At 39.9% G+C, this 20,943-nt stretch overlaps 1 protein-coding gene across 2 annotated transcripts in view; it reads left to right on the top strand.

The window, feature by feature from the left end:
- Positions 1–64: 64 nt before the first annotated feature.
- Positions 65–20,943, top strand: part of NARS2 (asparaginyl-tRNA synthetase 2, mitochondrial) — a 156,438-nt gene continuing 135,559 nt past the window's right edge. Inside the window, exons 1-5 of one of the 2 annotated variants that reach the window (XM_032167029.1) lie at positions 65–581; positions 3,779–3,888; positions 6,487–6,607; positions 8,966–9,106; positions 20,179–20,259. In XM_032167029.1, the coding sequence (XP_032022920.1) occupies positions 441–581; positions 3,779–3,888; positions 6,487–6,607; positions 8,966–9,106; positions 20,179–20,259 (594 nt within the window). In that variant the 5' untranslated portion in view covers positions 65–440. The remainder of the gene's footprint in view (positions 582–3,778; positions 3,889–6,486; positions 6,608–8,965; positions 9,107–20,178; positions 20,260–20,943) is intronic. The other variant, XM_032167030.2, reaches the window with a different exon arrangement.

Here is a 20,943-nt window from a genome sequence, read left to right as displayed (position 1 = left end):
CGCCCCTCTCCCGCACACCTCCCTAAGCCTGGGTCACAAGTACGCATGCTCTCCCTTCTTCGCCGTAGCGTGACGACGTAAGCGGCGTTGGCGTGGTGTCGTAGGACTGGTTTCGCGTGTTGCGGCCCGGGTTCTGTTAGTAGGTTTAGAATTGTCGCCGGTAGTGGGGCGCCCCAGCTGCCAACTGCACGTGGTTTCTTTCTGGCCTTTGCCTAGTGTCCTGTCCATTCCGCCCCGTTGGGAAGTGGGAAGCGGAGAGGTTCTGTGGGGACAGAGCTGGGAGTCCTGAAGGAGAAAGCGCGCAGCCGAGGGGCTCTGGAGTGCCTTAGAGCAGAACTGCGGCCGCGGAAGGGGAGCCGCTGAGAAGGGAGGGCCGCTGCAGGCGGGGGTCGAACCGCGGGGTCTGGGCTGCTCCCGCGGAGGGCCTGGGCGGACGCGTGATGCTGGGGGTCCGCTGCCTGCTCCGGTCCGTGCGCTTCTGTTCCTCCGCCCCCTTCCCCAAGCACAAACCTTCAGCCAAACTGAGCGTGCGGGACGCTCTCGGGACTCAGAACGCGAGTGGGGAGCGCATTAAGGTCCAGGTTGGTGAATGGGAAGGGAGTGGGTTTTTTCTTGTAGGGACTAATATGGCACATCCACATCTAGCTTTTCTTTTTTTTTTTTTGAGACGGAGTCTCGCTCTGTCGCCCAGGCTGCAGTGCAGTGGCGCAATCTCGGCTCACTGCAAGCTTCGCCTCCCGGGTTCACGCCATTCTTCTGCCTCAGCCTCTCCGAGTAGCTGGGACTACAGGCGCCCGCCACCACGCCCGGCTAATTTTTTTGTATTTTTTTTTTTTTAGTAGAGACGGGGTTTCACCGTGGTCTCGATCTCCTGACCTCGTGATCCGCCTGCCTCGGCCTCCCAAAGTGCTGGGATTACAAGCGTGAGCCACCGCGCCCGGCCCTAGCTTTTCTTTTACGGTCGGGTCAGACACAACTGCCAGCAGGGAAAAGTTAGAAAGTGTAGGCGTCGCGGGTTTGCACTTTCTGCTTTCCATTACTTTTCACAAAACTTCCGATAACTGTAAAGCGCTGGAACTTTGCTTTCGTGATTCCAGGGTATTACCTGTAAACTTGTTAATCATACCAAAAGTGTAAATGAACAAGCCCCCTTTCTCTATCTTTATCCCTTTATAATGAATATCCAGGTTTATAAAGTGGTTGTCTTGACCTCCCTCCTTGAGAGCAGAAACCGTCTCTTACCTGCGTTTGTATTCACACATGGCTGACAGCAAATACTTGTTCAAACCATGCCTTTTAAACTTTTAGCCACCTCAGTGCCTATTGTGGGGCTCTGCGTGTAATTTGTTTTTAATGAATTTGGAGAAAAAGTGGAATGTAGCAGTTTGAAAGAGCTCTGGAGTTAAGCTGCTTAGGTTTAAATCTCTGCATAGCGTTCTACACCTTATTTTCCTCTTATGGAAAGAGACAATAATTGTCCCTGAGTCCTGAAAATTAAATGAGGTAATGGAAATAGATATTTAAAACAGTGGCTCATAGTCTACAAATGTTAGCTGCCATTGTTTCTCTTGCTGATTATATTATTTGCAGCAGCTCCACATAGAAGAGGTGCAGAATAAACAAGGTGTTTGTTTCTTATTAGGTTGCTGAAGTACACTGATGTGGTTGTTTGTTTTTTGAGACAGGGTCTAGCTCTGTCACCCAGACTGGAATGCAGTGGTGTGATCTCAGGTCACTACAGCCTCCATCTCCCAGGCTCGAGCAATCCTCCTGCCTCGGCCTCCAGAGTAGCTGGAACTATAGACATGCACCACCACACTCTAATTTTTTAAGTTTTTTGTGAAGATGGGTCTCACTGTATTGCCCAGGCTGGTCTCAAACTCCTGGACTCAAGCAGTCCTCCTCCTTTGGCCTCCCAAAATGGTGGGATTACAGGCATAAGCCTGGCAGATGTTGTTATAATAAATACGTATTTTTTGAGTAGGTTCTTGCTCTGTCACCCATGATTGTAGTGACACAGTCATGGCTTGCTGTTGCAGTGATTTTTGTTGTCCTCACATATCCTTTACTTTTTAGCAGTATGACCAATCTGCTCCTCTTTGCATTTCTTTTGAGTTCCATATTCTTTCCATAGGTCTGTTGGTCTATTAATTGGGCATACATTAATGATACTTTGTGTGCTAGTCAAGAGAAAATTCAAAGATGAAAAGAGAACCTGCTGCCCATGTTAGAGGATTTCAGTTTAGTCCTGTGAGGTTTGATATGGTAGCTACCAGCCACTCTTGGCTCTGAGCACTTGAAGTTTGGCTGGTCCAAATTGAGATGTGCTATAAGTGTAAAATACATACCAATTTTGAATAACCAAAAAGAATGCAAAATATCTCAGTATGTTTTTATATTGATAATATGTTGATAATATTTGGGGCATAATAGGTTAAGTAAAATATTTCATCTATTTCTATGTTTAACGTGGCCACAAAAAGAAATTTTAAATTAAACATGTGACTCACATTATATTTCTGTTGGACAGCCCTGCTCCAGTGGTTAAAACAAGTAATTTTAGCAATAGGATAGTTGGTAGTAAGGTAAGTAAAGAACTATAAGAAAACAGGAAGTTACGTAACTGAGAAGGTTAAGGAAGATATCTTGCATGAGGTGATATTTCAGCCAAGTCCTGAAAGATGTGTTCCCTAGGCAGAGGAACTGGGGATGGGGCAGAATTATAATAGCATCCCAGAAAAGCTCGTTGATAAGAACATGAACTTTGAAGTAAGAACTTCCTTTTGAATCTCAGCTCTACTAATCGGTGACTGTCCTGGACTATTTAGAGAGGTTATCGTGACATCTCTAAATAATGTTTTAGCAGCTCTAAAATGATAACCACTTCGTTTAGTTTTTCTGAGGATTAAGTAGCATAATATTTATAAAGAGCTTAGAATAGAAGCACATTACAAAGTGCTCAATAAATGTTAACTTTAACAAGTGAAAGTAAGAAAGTAGTCGTTTGGAAATTAGTTTTTGTTTTTTTTTTGTTTTTTTGAGATGGAGTCTTGCTCTGTCACCCAGGCTGGAGTGCACTGGCGCAATCTTGGCTCACTGCAACCTCCGCCTCCCAGGTCCAAGCGATTCTCCTGCCTCAGTCTCCCCAGTAACTGGGACTACAAGTGAGCGCCAACACGCCCAGCTAATTTTTGTATTTTCAGTAGAAACAGGGTTTCACCATGTTGGCCAGGCTGGTCTCGAACTCCCGACCTCAAGTGATCTGTCCTCCTCGGCCTCCCAAAGTGCTAAGATTTCTGCGCCCAACCTGGAAATTACTGTTGATTTAGAATCACCAAAGAGGAGGTGCCTTCTGGGCAGCGCGGTGAGATGAAACCAGAAAGAAGGGCACACCCCACATCCTGAGAAAGGCACCAAGATATGTGCCCTGTTATTTATTGTTGGGCCAGGCAGCAGGGGTCTGGGAGGAAATACTTGGAATTGCCAGTATTGGGAGGATTTGTTACATGAATTAGGCTCATCAACATGAAGGAATGTTAGGCATCCATTCGAAGTGTTGTGCTTTATTACGAAAACAAAAGGTAGAATACCAAAGTGTGTATTCTATTGTGATTGGAACATATAAAATTAAGTATGCATATTGGTGAACTAAAAGAAGTTGGTTTGTTGAGGCAGGATTGTGAGTACATGTTTTTCTTTCATTTAGTCTATGTGTGTGTATGTGTAATGAAAACGTAAAATGTTTTACGCTCACATTGGAAATATTTGTCTTCCTTAGGGATGGATTCGTTCTGTCCGATCCCAGAAGGAAGTCTTATTCCTGCATGTAAATGATGGGTCATCTTTGGAAAGCCTTCAGGTTGTTGCAGATTCAGGCCTTGACAGTAGGTGAGTTTTGTTTTTTAAAAGAATTCTTTGATTTTTGTTTTTCACCTCTAGTGCTTCTCACTTCCCTACTCCAGTGTTTACATTGACCCCTGAGTAATCTTTTGAAACAGATCTGCTTTAATAGCTTTGAGGATCAACTCCGAATATTTAGAATCAAGATCCTTCAAGCCCAGGCCTTTCCTCCTCTTCTATTTGACATCGTCACATGCTGATATCCCGTACCTATGCTTCACTTCAGTCTTTCTTAATTACCTGCGGCTCCCTTAAGCTGTTCTGCTCTTTCCTAATAGCATTTGTACATGTTGCTGCCTCTGCCCAATACAGCCTCTTCTCCTCTTGTCTTTCATAGTTCCTGCTTAGTTAGGCATCATCTGATGTTCCTATCCCATGACTATGTCAGGTACCCCTTTTTTGTGCTCCAATAGCATCCCGTGCCTACGTCTGTCTTAAAATGTGTCACATAGGATGGTAATCAACTGTATTCCTATTTGACTCCTCCTGCTAGACTCTTAATTTCCTGAGGTTAGGAATGGCATCTCATTCTTTTTTGTATTCTTGGCCTCTAGCATAGTGCTGACAAGATGACATGTTATTGCCTGTTGAATAAATGGAAGAAACTTTATGGTCTCATTCATCAGGTTTTAAAACTAACACTAGGTCAGGCCTGGTGGCTCACGCAAGTAATCCTAGCACTTTAGGAGGCTGAGACAGACGGATCACTTGAGTCAAGGAGTTCAAGACCAGTCTAGGCAACATAGTAAAACCCCGTCTCTACCAAAAATATAAAAATGAGTTGGTCATCATGATGTGCACCAATAATCTCCACTACTCGGGGGGTTGAGGCTAGAGCATCTCTTCAGCCCTGGAGGTCAAGGCTGTGGTGAGCCAAGATCTTGCCATTGCACTCCAGCCTGTGTGATAGAGCCCTGTCTCCAAAAAATCCCCCAAAACCAAAAACTAACACCATTTTAATGTTAGGTATCAGCTCTGAGGAAGAGAGCATTATTCTAATTTGTTAGAATAAGAGTGCTTTGCTATTCCAAGGATTGTTAGGGTTAATGCTGTTTACACATTGAATAGGTTCATGGATCAGAGACTATGTGGTCAACTAGGCAGAACAAAAAAAAAATGTTCTGATGTAATAGTAACTTTTTTTCTTTCTGGAGAGAGTCTGACTCTGTCGCTCAGGCTGGAATGTAGTGGCAGGTTCACTGCAACCTCTGCCTCATGAGTTCCGGCAATTCTCGTGCCTCAGTCTCCCGAGTAGTTGGGATTACAGGTGTGCGACACCACACCGGACTAATTTTTTCTATTTTTAGTAGAGACAGAATTTTACCATGTTGGCCAGGCTGGTCTCGAACTCCTGACCTCAAGTGATCTGCCTGCCTCAGCCTCCCAAAGTGCTGGGATTACAGGCATGAGCCACCACACCTGGCCCTAATATTAATGGTAACCTTTTAAAAAACTTTGTAATTGTTTTGATTATATCAGTATAGCAATCACATGGGTCTAACGGGACCTAGATTTTAGATTTCTGGAGGATGACTGTCTCTTTGAGATATTCCCAGGAAACTTTAGGATAATATTTATATTCATATATGTCAGGTAATACATATTTTAAGTCAGAGCATCTCAAATTACTCTCTCAGGTTGATGAAAGTATACCAGATTTCCCCACCCATAATGCAATAGTGGACAATCTTATTTATATAAATTATGTAAGAATAGCATATATTTAGCAAGCAAACAAAACTGGGTGCAGAATCTCCTGACTTATTTACTTTAATAAAATTTATTGTATTGCTATATTATATTTCAGTAGTTTATTGGGAAGGCACTTATTGTCATACTTACTGTAATTATGAAATGTTAGAACTAGAACAGATGGGCTGGGAGTGGTGGCTCATGCCTCTAATCCCAGCACTTTGGGAGGACAAGGCAGGAGGATTGCTTGAGCCCGGGTGTTCGAGACCAGCCTTGACAGCATAATGAGACCTGGTCTCTTTAAAGAAAAGAAAAAATAATTAGAACAGATGTACTATCATTTACCAGCTCCTTTTTTTGATAGATGATTCTTAAATGAACTTAGATGACTTTCTATAGTTGTCATACAGTTAATTTGTGGGTGAACTTGAACTCGAACCTAGTCTTATTAACCAGAAAGTAGCACCTTATGTGCTTAGATCACCAGTCAACTAAGTAAAAAAAAAAAATTTTTTTTTTAATTGCAAAAATAGGACAGAGAATTCCCGGATAATTTTATTTTGATTTGCAGTTTTCCCATGTATTCTGTAATCTTTTAAAAAGTGTTTTGGCCAACTAACTTTTTAATAAGGGCAATTGTACCACTTCTTAATTCTGAATTAATTTACAAATTCTTAACTCTATTTGTTCCCATTTTAAAGCTTATGGAATTCATTTTTATAATTTTGTACTCTATTTATACTACAGATTATCCATAGATTCTGAAGATTATTTAACCCAGTAAGGGTAAAAGCTTTTGTCATTAAGTATTTTAATATTCTTATTGCAAAGTTGATATTAAAATGAAGGTTGTATATAATGATATCTTGTTTATCTTGTTTTTTGTTACTATAGAGAATTAACTTTTGGGAGTTCTGTGGAAGTACAAGGGCAGCTGATAAAAAGTCCATCCAAAAGGCAAAATGTGGAACTGAAGGCAGAAAAAATTAAAGTTATTGGAAATTGTGATGCCAAGGTATGATTTCTGACACTTTTGTGGAGGCTGTGTAGGCTTTAAGACAGCAATCTGTTTTAAGTGTGATTATTAGGAAGATGAAACTTAGAATATATTTCATTTGTGACAGATAATTGAAGCAAGCCATACGACCTGTAGAAGCAGTAGCAAAAATTATTTATGTACATAGCTTAGTGAGAGGTAAGTGTTGATTTTTGCATCTCTGTGGTGTGTGTCACAGTTAAAACTTGCCGCTTTTACAAGCATGCCCCGTCAGCCACAATGATATACCCGGGCGGGCTCATTCTTAGGAAAGCTAGGAATGACTTTTGCATGATCTAGAACTGATCATCCAATAATGGTAGGCTCTAGCCACCTTCGGCTGTTTGGTATTAAATCAATTAAAATTCAGTAAAAAAAATCCAGTTCCTCAGTGGCATTATCCACATTTCAAGTGCTCAGTAGTTGCATGTGGCCACTGGCTACTATATTGGAAAGCACAGAATATTTCCATTTATCACAGAAAGTTCTGTTGGGTGATGCCGATCAGTAGTATTGTAAGGCTTAGGCCGAACAGAGGCAAGAAATTCTGCATTAAGACATGTTTATGCCTGTTTTTGCAAGACTCTTCTGTTAGTTTCATATATATAAGCTTGATAAAGAGGTTAGCGAGAATAAAAGATTATTAATCAAATTCTTTAAATTTACAATGGAGAAAATGAGGCCCAGCCAGATGAAATGATTTGCTTAACATTATGAGCTCATGTGACACAGCTGAAATTTATATTCCAGCCATTTGAATCCTCTGTGTTTTTGCTATACCTGTCTTCAAACATTTAATGAACAAAAATGAGAAAATATAGGAAAATTGCATCATTTTAATTCATTGTTTATTCTTTCAGTATAATAGGAAGAAATGTAAGGAAATGAAGAAAATGCAATTTTTATTAAAATGTCTTCCTTAATTTCCAAGAAATTCTAATTGACATGTGAAATCAGGAATCAGGTTCTAAGATCTGAAAAATAGAGTGTAGAATAATTTGGAAATCAAGAGCATAATAGAGATGGTAACCATTTTTCTTTTCATTTTTTTTAGAGGGATCTGTGATTATTAAAAATTTGCCACGTGTTTCACTACAGTAGTTCACCCTTGTCTGTGGTTTTGCTTTTCACGGTTTGTTGCCCGCAGTGAACTATGGTCTCAAAATATTACATGGAAAATTCCAGAAATAAACAATTCTTAAATTTTAAATTGCATGCCATTCTCATTGTGTCATGGAATCTTGAGCCGTCCTGCTCCATCCTGCCTAGAATGTGAATCATCCTTTTGTCCTGCTTATCTGTGCTTTATACACTACCTGGCCATTGTTGTCGAAGAAAAAACATAATGTTTATATGGTTTGATACTGTCCGTGGTTTTAGGCATCCACTGGGGGTCTTGGAACATATCCCCTGTGGGTAAGTGGGGGACTACTATATTCTTAAATTGTTCTTCCTTGGCTTCTGTTGGTGTTGATGGCTTCATCTTCCCTGAAGCCCTTCGATTCAGTATCATTTTGAAGTATTCCAACATTAGAGAATTCTGACCCCTAGAATTATGATATGGTCACATTTTCACTTTTAATAAGTATGGTGCTTGTTTCTATACGACATAAAAGTTTGTATTTGTACAAGACTTAAAAAGAATGGATGAGACTGAAAGAAACAGGCTGCCAGTGTAGCTCTTTTTTAGCTTCTCTGTTATCTTTTTAGTTAAAACTTTGATTTTTGTCTGAAAGGATGTGTCTGTCTTAATCTTGTAACATGAATGTGAGCAGTGTAGACATATTTCAATGTGGAGCCATAATTTTCTTTCAAATTTTTTGTAAATCTTTACTACTCTGCTAGATGGAAGTAGCATGTTGATAATAGTAACGAATTGCACCAATTGATTATGAATGATCATGGGCTTTCAAGACGTAGACAGTTTTAAAATTGAACACCAGCCTTGTGTGTACATCTTTATTATCTACAATATTTTGAACTCCTGTGTGCCAAACAGTGGATATTTTGCATAATTAATCCTAACCTATTTGTAGGAAGTGATTCACAGCTAATGGATACAAACTTGATAAATAACAGATGAGCTTCAGTGATATTGGCTCAGTTACTTGGCTAATAAGTAGTAGAGCTAGATTCAAACCTACATCTCTCTGATTCTATCATACCATTCCACTTACCTGGTGGAAGTAATGTGGATTAAAATCAGTTATATTAAGAAATAAAGAAGGAAAGGATCTTAGTTTGGTTCCAAAGCGCTATTTAAGAAATACCCTGGAAACTGATTTTTTAAACAGTATCTCTTTTGACTTCTAATTTGTTCTTTTCATTTATTGGCAGAATTTCCCCATCAAATATAAAGAGAGGCATCCTCTGGAGTACCTGAGACAATATCCTCACTTTAGGTGTAGGACTAACGTTCTGGGTTCTATACTGAGGATTCGCAGTGAAGCGACAGCTGCTATTCATTCTTTCTTTAAGGTAAGATCCTAAAAGTTCCCTCTTGACCCTTGGTTATACCTCCTCTCCCTCCTTGTTTCCCTTCATCCCCAAGCAACCACAATCTACTTCCTGTTCCTTTGTGTTAGCTTGTGTTTTTCTAGAGTTTTATGTAAATGAAATCATTCAGCGTATACTATTTTTTGTCTTTTTTCACTTGTCATAATTATTGAGATTCATCCATGTTGTTATGTGTATCAGCAATTTGTTCCCTTTACCACTAAGTATGATGTTAGCCATAGGTTTTAATAGATGCTCTGAATTTGGTTGAGAAAGTTCCCTCCTCTTCCTTATTTGCTGAGTTTTATCAAGAATGGGTATTGGGTTTTGTCAATTTTCTGCATTTTTTTTTTTTTTTTTTTTTTTTTTAGTTTCTAATGCTGAATTACATTGATAAATTTTTTAATGTTAAACTAACCCAGCATTTCTGGGAATATAGATATATTCTAATATAGATGTCTTACATTGGCCAGGCGCAGTGGCTCATGCCTGTAATCCCAGCACTTTGGGATGCCAAGGTGGGTAGATCACCCGGGGTCAGGAGTTCGAGACCAGCCTGGCCAACATGGTGAAACCCCGTCTCTACTAAAAATGCCAAAAATTAGCTGGGCATGGTGGCAGGTGCCAGTAATCCCAGCTATTAGGGAGGCTGAGGCAGGAGAATTACTTGAACCTGGGAGGTGGAGGTTGCAGTGAGCCGAGATTGTGCCACTGCGCTCCAGCCTGGGCAACAGAATGAGACTCTGTCTCCAAAAAAAAAAAAAAAAAGTCTTACATTAATATATTAATAATATAAGTATATGATATTATAGATGTATTCTTTTAATATGTTGTTGAATTCAATTTGCTGTAACTTCGTTTAGAATTTTTGCCTCACCACTCAAAAGGGATATTATTCTGTAGTTTTGTTTTCTTCTAATGTCTTTGTCTGGTTTTGGTATCGGTAAGGTTGACCTCATTCAGTGAGTTGGGGATATTCCCTCCCTTTATCTTTTCTAAAAGTAAAATTACACAGTTATCCATACAGTTACAATTATTTCTTTCTTAAATGTGAATTCACTAGTGAATTCATCTGAGTGTGTACTTTCAAATATGTCTTTTTTTTCCTCTGGGGGGTACAGTTTTTATAATTCAAGTTCTTTTTAATTTTATTTTAATTTTATCTTGAGATGGGGGTCTCACTGTGTTGCCTGGCTAGTCTTGAACTCCCGGACTCAAGCAGTCCTCTTCCTTCAGCCTCCCAAGTAGCTGGGCTTACAAGCATGTGCCACCATGCCCAGAAAATTGTTATTGCCATTTTTTTGTTTTAAAATTATTTATTGGCCAGCTGCAGTGACTCACACCTGTAATCCCAGCACTTTGGGAGGCTGAGGTGGGCAGATCACTTGAGGTCAGGAATTTAAGAGCAGCTTGGCCAACATGGTGAAACCCCATCTCTACTAAAAATACAAAAATTAGCTAGGCATGGTGGTGGATGCCTGTAATCCCAGCAAGTTGGGAGGCTGCAGCAGGAGAATCGCTTGAGCCCAGGAGGTGGAGGTTGCCTTGAGCCAAGATCACACCACTTGCACTCCAGCCTGGGTGACAGAGTGATACTCTGTCTCAAACAACAACAAAATTATTTATTTATTTATTTAGAGACGAATCTTGTTATGTTGTCCTGATTGGAGTGCAGTGGCTGTTCACAGGTGCAGTCATGGTGCACTACAGCCTTGAATTCCTGGCCTCAAGCAGTCCTGCCTCACACTCCTGAGTAGCTGGGACTACAGGTGTATGTCACTGCACCTGGCTTAATTTCTTGAATAGTTAAACAACTGTATAGCTTATCTATTTTTTCTTGAGTGAACTTTGATAGTCTGACTTTCAAGAATTGATCCGTTTTATTTAAGCTTTTAAACTTATTGCCATAAATAATAAATTGCTATTGGTATCCCCTTATTATTTTAATATCTGTTGCATCTATAATGATGTTGCCTCATTCCTATTGATAATTTGTGGCCTCTCTTTTCTGATTAGCCTGGTTAGAGGTATATTGATTTATCAAGCTTTTTTTTAAAATCTCTATTATTATCTTTGCTTTCAAATCTACTTTGATATTATAACCACTAGAGCTTTCCTTTGATTAGTGTTAGCATTTTTTTTTTTTCTATCCTTTTACTTTTAAACCATAGTTAACCCTTGAACAACATGGAGGTTAGGGGCGCCAACTCTTTATGTAGTCAGAAATCCAAGTATAGGTCAGGTGCGGTGGCTTATGCCTGTAATCCCAGCACTTTGGGAGGCCGAGGCGGGCAGATCACTTGAGGTCAGGAGTTCGAGACCAGCCTAACTAACATGATGAAACCCAATCTCTACTAAAAATACAGAACGGCCGGGCATGGTGGCGGGTACCTGTAATTCCAGCTACTCAGGAGGCTGAGGCAAGAGAATTGCTTGAACCCGGGAGGCGGAGGTTACAGTGAGCTGAGATCGTGCCACTGCACTCCAGCCTGGGCGACAAGAGCTTGACTCTATCTCAAAAAAAAAAAAAAAGAAAGAAAATGCAGGTATAAATTTTTGCCTCCCCAAAAACATAACTAATAGCTTACTGTTGACTGGAAGGCTTACTGATAATGTAAATAGTTGAGTAACACATATTTTGTATTTTACAAAAAGTACAAGGTTTTCTCACTTGCTGGCATAGCTGTAGCAACAGTTTCACGATATCCTTATTTTTTCGTAAGAAAAAATTCTGTCAGTGTTCTTTATGCTGGATTTGTCTTGAAATGGCAGGCAGCTGCAGACCTCAATCTGCAGTACATATTAAGAAATTAAACTTTGGCCGGGCGCGGTGGCTCACGCTTGTAATCCCAGCACTTTGGGAGGCCGAGGCGGGCGGATCACGAGGTCAGGAGATCGAGACCACGGTGAAACCCCGTCTCTACTAAAAATACAAAAAATTAGCCGGGCGCGGTGGCGGGCGCCTGTAGTCCCAGCTACTCGGAGAGGCTGAGGCAGGAGAATGGCGTGAACCCGGGAGGCGGAGCTTGCAGTGAGCCGAGATTGCGCCACTGCACTCCAGCCTGGGCGTCAGAGCGAGACTCTGTCTCAAAAAAAAAAAAAAAAAAAAAAAAGAAATTAAACTTTTATGTCTAATGTCATGACTTTTCTCCGCTTCTTGGGAGTACTTCTAGCCTCTGTCGTAGTACTTCGTATGAGTCCCATGGTGTTAATTAAGGTTTACGGTATTGCACTGAAACTGATGAAAAATAATGTGAGAACTACAAGAGATTGCTTTTTACTGCGACACACAATTTACTGAGAGATGAACTGCTCATGAGATGATTATCATCAGAGGGTGTTTTAAGTGGATACTTGTACCACTTGAGCTCACTATAGTAGCTATGAAATTATTGTACATACTGTATATAACTACTTTTATGCATTTATGGTTTAATACTGCACTTTTATGTTTGTTTACATTTCTCTCTACTGCAAATGGTGCCCTGTATGGTCTGTGTTTGTGTAAGTTTTGATAAATTTTAACTTATTGTAAAAGATTTGTGTGTATTTATGGTAGTAAATAACATATACAAAATCTACATATATTTTATGCATCCATGGCATACTTTTTTCTTAATTTAAAAAATATTTCTAGGCTATGCTGTTCATCTGCAAACTTTATCACATTGCTGCAAATCTCCAAAAAATTTTCCAGTGTATTTATTGAGAAAAATCCATGTATGAGTAGACCCATGCAGTTTAAATCTATCTTGTTGAAGGGTCAAATGTATTTGTATCTTTATATTTTAAATTGCATTTCTTGTTGGCAGCATATAGTTAGAGCTTGCTTTTTATACCCAGTCTGATAATCAGTCTCTCTCTCTTAATTTGGGTGTTTAGATCATATACATTTAATGTGAATATTGACATGGTTTTGTTTGAGTCATCTTGCTGTTTTCATTTCTGATTGTCCTATCTGTTCTTTGTTCTCTTTTTTCTCTTTTTTTGCTGCATTTTGCATTATTTCTTATTTCTTACCTTCTTTGTTTTTCTCTTAACTATAACTCTGTTTTGTTATTTTCGTGGCTGCTTTAGGGTTTATAGTATACATCTTTAACTTCAGTTGATGTTTTACCACCTAACATATAATGTAATAACCTTATAATATATAGTTATGTTTCTTTCCTCCTTTATGTTATTTTTGGCTAATGCATTTTACTTTTATATATGTTATAAATCCTGTGATTCATCATTGTTATTCAGGCAATCAATTATCTTTTAAAGAGATTTAAATAATAAAATCATATATTTACCTATGTAGTTATTATTTCTGGGGCTCTTAATTTAGATTTCATATCTGGATGTTTGGTTTGGGTTGTTCATTTGTTTTAAATAAAGACAAGGTCTCACTGTGTTGCCCAGGCTGGTCTCCAACTCCTAGCCTCAAGCAATCTTCCCGCCTTGGCCTCCCAAAGTGCTCATTACAAGCATGAGCCACTGCGCCTGGCCTAGGCTGTTTTTTATGTCTTTTATGTCTGGTTAACATTTCAAACATGGACTGTAGTTTTAATAACTGTTTAAAAACAGTTGTGTCTTTTTCTCCTGATGTTAACATGTCTGTTAGTTATGAGTTAGTTTTGATTGGTCTCTTCATTATGGGTTATGGATTCTTGACTCTGCATGACCTAGCTTTGGGTGCCAGACATTGTGAATTTTACCTTGTTGGATGCTGTGGGTTTGCACACAGATATTGATATCTCTTTGATTCTTTGAGGTCTTGCTTGTGTTATTTGTTAAGCAGGTCTGTAGCAGTGCTCAGTCTAGTACTATTTATTCCTCACTGAGGCAAAGCCTTCCTTAGGTCCCGGCCTAGGGCCTTGGGAATGATGAGTTTTTCTAGTTTATGGAACAGGTGTTGTTTCCAGCCAGCATGTGAGCACTGGGCACTGTTTTCGCTAATCTTTTTAGATGGTTCTTTCCCTAGCATTGGATAGTTTCCTCACACAAATGCACTGATCTACCTAATACTACAGGGGGGCCTTCTGCAGCTCTCTCCTCTCTGATGTTCTAGGGTATGAACTCTAGCCACTTGGGTCTCTCCAGACTCTTGAGTTGTGTCTCTTCAACTCAGGGAGTCTGCTGGGCTCTACCTTACTTTTTCCCCTTCCCTGTGCTGTGGCCTGGAAGATCTCAAGGCAGTAAGCTGTTCTACTGGTAGGAGTTTACCATGTTTGTTTCCCATCTCAGAGAGAGATGGCTTTTGTTGCCTGATATCTGTTGTCTTTGAAAACTGTTGTTTCATGGGGTTTGCTTTTTATTGTTACTGTTTTTGTTGTTGTTTTATAGTGTTTTTGGTTGTTTCCTGTTTCTCCATCTTGGTCATAGATCTATATTTTGTATAAAGTAAGCACTAATTTTAAAGAGTTACTGGTGTTGATCAAGTAGGTCTATCTAATGACTAAAGACATTTTGTCTCATTTAGCTTTGCTTCTCAACCATTTCCCTCTACCCGGGAAAGCCACAGTTTCATGTGGTTGACAAGTTGCTAAGGTGAAGGGACCTTCTCTCCCTGTGGATCCAGCAGATAAAGGCAAGGAGTGATACAGGAGATAAAGTTTATTGTTATTCCATGTGGTTTTGTGAGGCTTCCTGTGGTACTTCTCCAGATCTAGCTAATTTGCAGAGATTGTGTAATAGTGGATATAGCCTTCCCTTGGGCAGTATCCAAATTCACACAGCCCTAATCTCGCCAAGAAAGTTCTTGCCCCTTGAAAAAGCTCCTTCAGATTAACTTTTGGTCAAAGAGCTAAAGAACATCATGGCTTTAAGGCATATGCTTTTGATAAAACAAAGGAAAATAAATCAAATTATATAATGTCATCCCATTATAGTTTGTAGGGGTCCGGTTACACATGCTGTCAGAAACGTTGCTATGCAGCTTCCATGTGGATTTTCAGTAGTGCTTGAACCACACAATTGTAAAAATACCTTTTTGTTTTTTAACCACATGGCTTTAACGGCTGATAAAGTATTAATTCTGAAGGTTTTGTAGGCTTTTGGCCACTAGGTGGTGGTATTGACAAGTAGACTACACTATACATTGATTACTTGAAACTTTTAGAGATATGTAAACAATTAAAAAATAAGACAAGCTAAAAAAATTGAAATAAAAAAATAAAGTAGTCAGGGTGCAGTGGTTCACATCTGTAATCCCAGCACTTGGGGAGGCTGAGGCAGGAGGATCTGTTGAGCCCAGGAGTTGGAGACTAGCCTAGGCAACATAGTGAGACTTGGTCTCTGGTAAAAATAATTAGCCAGTCATGGTGGCATGTGCCTGTAGTCCCACCTACTCAGGAAGCTGAGGCAGGAGGATCACTTGAGCCCAGGAGGTGGAGGCTGCAGTGATCTGTGTTTGTGCCACTGAACTCCAGCCTGGGCAGGAGAGTGTCTTAAAAATATTATTACTGGGCGCAGTGGCTCATACCTGTAATCCTAGCACTTTGGGAGGCCGAGGCGGGTGGATTGCCTGAGTTCAGGAGTTCGAGACCAGCCCTGGCAACACGGTGAAACCCTGTCTTTACTAAAATACAAAAAAATTAGCTGGGTATGGTGGCGTGTGCCTGTAGTTCCAGCTACTCGGGAGGCTGAGGTAGAAGAATTGATTGAACCCGGGAGGTGGAGGTTGCAGTGAGTAGAGACTGCGCCACTGCACTCCAGCCTGGGCAACAGAGCGAGATTCCATCTCAAAAATAGTAATAATAATAATAATAATAATAATAATAATAATAATAATAATAATAATACTGTGTGTGTGTGCACGCGTGTGTGTGTATATTTTTTTTTTATACGGAGTTCGCTCTATACCCAGGCTGGAGTGCAGTGGCGTGATCTTGGCTCACTGCAACCTCCGCCTCCCAGGTTCAAGTGATTCTCCTCCCACAACCTCCCAGGTAGCTAGGACTACTGGTGCGTGCCACCATACCCAGCTAATTTTTGTATTTTTAGTAGAGACAGGGTTTCACTATGTTGCCCATGCTGGTCTAACTCCTGACCTCAGGTGATCCACCTACCTCAGCCTCCCAAAGTGCTGGGATTGCAGGCGTGAGCCACCGTACCTGGCCAAAAATTATTAAAAGTAAAATTTGAAAAACATTCATGGCCGGGCGCTGTGGCTCACACCTGAAATCTCAGCACTTTGGGAGGCCGAGGCAGGCAGATCATGAGATCAAGAGATCAAGACCATCCTGGCCAACATGGTGAAACCTCGTCTCTACTAAAAATACAAAAATTAGCTGGGCATGGTGGTGCGTGCCTGTAGTCCCAGCTACTCGGGAGGTTGAGGCAGGAGAATCACTTGAACCCAGGAGGCGGAGGTTGCAGTGAACCAAGATTGCGCCACTGCACTCCAGCCTGGCGACAGAGTGAGACTCTGTCTCAAAAAAAAATAAAAAAAAAAAAATTCAAGTGGTTGGAAATAACTTGAATTTTAGCACCATTCATGATAGAGTAGTTACAAAAACAGACACTTTTTGAGTAGTAATAAATTCACGTAGTAATTGTAAAGACCTGGAGAATATAATTCTGTTACTTACCTTTATGTGATAGTTATCTACCTTTATGTGTGATACTTGGATTCAGTTGTTTAAAGAAGCCTTTCTCGAGTACTATAAGGCATATTAAGTAATAGTTATACATTACCTAGTATTTTGTAGTGTTTCTTTGATCTGTTACTTTGGGTTTGCTAAAAGATGTTAAGCCTCCAAATAAAAAATTTTCGTAAGTTTCAGTTTTGTTAATTAAAATATAGAAATGTGGGGAAAAAATAGAAACTTGAACAGTACTTTTAAGTTAAGACACTTTAAGGATCTAAGGTTATTTCTTGGTTTGAGTATGAAAAATATTTTTTGTATAACCTTGTTTGCTCATAAAACTGACATACTTGTTATGTACTAAAACTTGGCTATTTAGAATCCTCAAGGAATGAGTCATTCAGAAAAGCCAAGTTTCTGAAATAACTGTGGAATTTTGTCTTTAGGCACCAATTTTTTCTAAATTCCAGTGGAAGTGTTCCTAAAATGGATTACTTACTTTCCCCTCTTCTTCAGTGAGCCAGTAGAAAAGATTCTGCTCTTTCTCTCTCAATGAGTCGAGGTTCTTCCTGTGAGTATCAGGGATTGTTCTCCTCTGTATGGCAGCGTTTTCAAAGCCTGCCACTATGTGAAGTATTTTTGTTGTTGTTGTTTTGAGATGAAGTCTCATACTGTTGCCCGGGCTGGAGTGCAGTGGTGCAGTCATGGCTTACTGCCACCTTAATCCCCCAGGCCCAAGTGATCCTCCTACCTCAGCCTCCCAAGTAGCTGGGACTATAGGCATGCACCACTGTGCCTGGCTAGTTTTTTTAAATGTATTTTTTGTAGAGATGGGATCTCACTGTGTTGCTTAAGCTGGTCTTGAACTCCTAGGCCCAAGCAATCCTGCCTGGACCAGCCAAAGTGCTAGGGTCCAGATGTGAGCCACTGTGCCCCAGCCTATGTGGAGTATTCTTTACCTTTGTGTAGAATGTCTCCAAATTGCTATGCCTTTGAGTTCCTGTGACTGCTGTTTATGGTTTTTTTTTTGTTTTTTTTTTTTTTTTTTTTTTTTTTTTTTTTTTTTTTTTTTTTTTTGAGACAGAGTCTCGCCATGTCACCCAGGCTAGAGCACAGTGTCGTGATCTCGGCTCACTGCAACCTCTGCCTCAGCCTCCCATCTGGGGTTACAGGTGTGCACCACCACACCGGGCTAATTTTTGTATTTTTTAGTAGAAACTGGGTTTTACCATGTTGGTCAGGCTGGTCTCAAACTCCTGACCTCAGGTGATTCACCCGCCTCAGCCTCCCAAAGTGCTGGGATTACAGGCATGAGACACTGCTCCTGACCTCTTTATGGAATTTTAAAATCTCTTCTTGCGTCACTTTGTGTTGTCTGTGGCCTGCCCGTGGCTAGCAATTCCTTTCACGTTTCCTTTTTTGTTGATTCTGATTAAATGATAGTTATTTCAGTTAACAAGTGAAAGAAAAAGATAATCTATTAGTCTTCTCTTACTGATGTATATGGGCCGTAATATATGAACTTTATAATTTTGGGATACTCAGAGCCTTATAAAATACCTGGTTTTAGAATGTGTATTAAAATATTTAGATACTTGGAGGTGATGGGTGGAATCTGAAACATTGGGTGAAAGTGTTTGCTTTTATTTTTGGCCCCTTCTCTGGCCTTCATGTCTCTACTTAGGAACCCCTTTGCTGTGGGACAGTATAAGTAAGTGACACTGGAAACCTATTTGAGGCACATACTGACAATACTTAACCACTCCTTGCTATTTACTTTCCTTTTTTTCTTTTTACTCCCCCACCCACTTTCACTTTTTTGGACTTTGTTTGCACGGCTGTATTATTCTTCCTTTGTACTCTCTCCTTTATTAGCGTTTGGTAACGTTAGGAACTTTGATAAGCCTTGCTAGCAGTTTTAAAGCAGCGAAAGCAGCTGGGCCGTTTTGTAATGTTTAGCATTAGTTAAGTATTAAAAATAATTCCCACTAGATGTGTGATTTAAAAAAAAATCTCAGTTATTTTCATAAGATTTACAGTGCAGTTTCTTGTGGCATTTGACCAGTTCTAACTTGGGCAATCATGTTTAGCCGTTAAATTTTCTCCTCCCTCTCCACCTCCCCTTCCCCACCCTCGTTTCCTTTGGATTTTTCACTTCCTTTCTTTGTTTACTGCACTCATGTTCATAGTTGCCTACATTCATGTGGAAGAAATGTTTCATGTCCGTGATTCTTGGCTCCTAGGAGATAAAAATTTTATGCAGTAATGTTATTGATCAGATTTTATTGGTTTTCTATAATGTGCTCTGTGCAGCACCTCTGGGCATGTTGCTGTCAGATTAAGTGTACATTTTAATACTTTCTGAGACTGCTAATTTAGAGCTTGAATATTTAATCAGTCCACATCATAAGGCAAGTTGTTGACTGAATACTTTGTATTATAGCCAGAATACTTGAATTTGAGAAGGGTCATATTCGGGAGGTCCCTGGTAATGCATAGAGACAATCTACACTCCACCAAACTTGGCAGAGATATGTATGTAAGAATTTATTGTATTGATTCCAAGGCCAAAATTCTGCATTAAGCATGTACTACATTTCTATTATAAATTCACTTTTCGTTACCTGCAGTCCCACCCTGCAAACATCTACACTGTGTGTAACCTTTTGCTTACATCCATAGTCAAAATGAAAGAAGCATAACCTTGAAGTTGCTGACTAGCAACAGCTTTTGTGGTTCACTGATGGAAATAGTCTCAGACTTTTGTTCGGAAGGGCTGCAATTGGGGATGTCAGTAATGGATGGCTTTGCTGCTGCTCAGAATATTCCTTCAGGCAAAGGAAGTACACTGCCTGTGCCATGTGGAGTCCATTGTGCCGTCAGTTTAATGACAGAGACCTCCTAAAGATCATTTCTGCCTTTTTTTGCTGTTTGTTTATTCATTCTCTATTTGTCTACTTTTTCTCCTTTTTTGGTGGTTCATTACAATTGAGGTCATATTTCAAGATAAGTTTATACTGATCGCTTTGTATTCCCCTAGCAGCGTGGGCAGCATCATTATGCATTAGCCTAGAGTGTGCGTATGTGTTTGTTAAATCACCACCAAAATGGTAGAGAAATGGGAAGAGAATATAGTACTAAAGAGAGAGCATGAAGACCTAGGTTCTAGACCTGGCTCAGCCACTGACTAATTGTGTAATTTGTGGAAAGTCACTAAATCTGTCTGGGACTTAACTTCCTTATCTTTGATATGAAGAGGTTGGACTAGTTAATGTCTAAGTGTGTTCCTGAATTAAAATTATTTGTGCCCCTGTGGGTAGTTAAAACACTCAACTGATTTTCAATAGTTGTAATATTTAGGGGATTAGGGAGGGGTTTGATATAGCATTTGCTTAGTGTGCCATTTCAATACTATAAGGGGATGTGTGTTCTTGGAATTGTTGAATATGCAAATATCCTGAAAATGGTGGTTTTCTTTTTCAGGACAGTGGCTTCGTACATATTCATACTCCAGTAATCACATCCAATGACTCTGAGGGAGCTGGAGAACTTTTTCAACTTGAAGTAAGTTTTGCTTCCCATCTTGAGGGGTACATTGCTGTTTAATATATTTCATTTGAGGGTTTGAAATTTAATAATAGTTTTGTGGACAGAAGACTATGAGCAGCACCTGAAATTGTCAGTAAAAATCCTTGAAAAACTTACATAGACAATCAAACCAGTCTGATTTCCTGTACTACCAGCTGTCTTACACTGTAACAGATAAGAATGAATTTTTTTTGAAACGGAGTCTCACTCTGTGGCCAGGCTGGAGTGCAGTGGCGTGATCTCGGCTCACTGCAACCTCCGCCTCTAGGGTTCAAGCGATTCTCCTGCCTCAGCCTCCCGAGTAGCTGGGACTATACAGGTGCCCGCCACCAGGCCCAGATAATTTTTGTATTTTTAGTAGAGACGGGGTTTCTCCGTGTTAGCCAGGATGGTCTCGATCTCTTGACCTTGTAATCCGCCTGCCTTGGCTGGCCAAGAGTGAATTTTTAATTTAGCACTCTATTTACTTTTCTTAAGTTACTGTGAATTGGTGAACTAGAGGAATTTGAAGAGGTAAATGAGGATTTTAAGCTCTCTCTTATGCAGATTCAACCCACAGTTAATATTTGCGGATGTACATCATATTTTAAAATATAAATAAAAATAGAAGAGTATACATGTGAATATCATTTTCTTTTTCAAAGTCTTTAAAAAATTCAT

The sequence above is a fragment of the Hylobates moloch genome, unplaced genomic scaffold (assembly GCF_009828535.3).
Source record: "Hylobates moloch isolate HMO894 unplaced genomic scaffold, HMol_V3 SCAFFOLD_11, whole genome shotgun sequence".
NCBI classification, from domain to species: domain Eukaryota; kingdom Metazoa; phylum Chordata; class Mammalia; order Primates; family Hylobatidae; genus Hylobates; species Hylobates moloch.
Note: the sequence above shows the minus strand (reverse complement) of the source record. Positions and strands in the feature narration are given on the sequence as shown.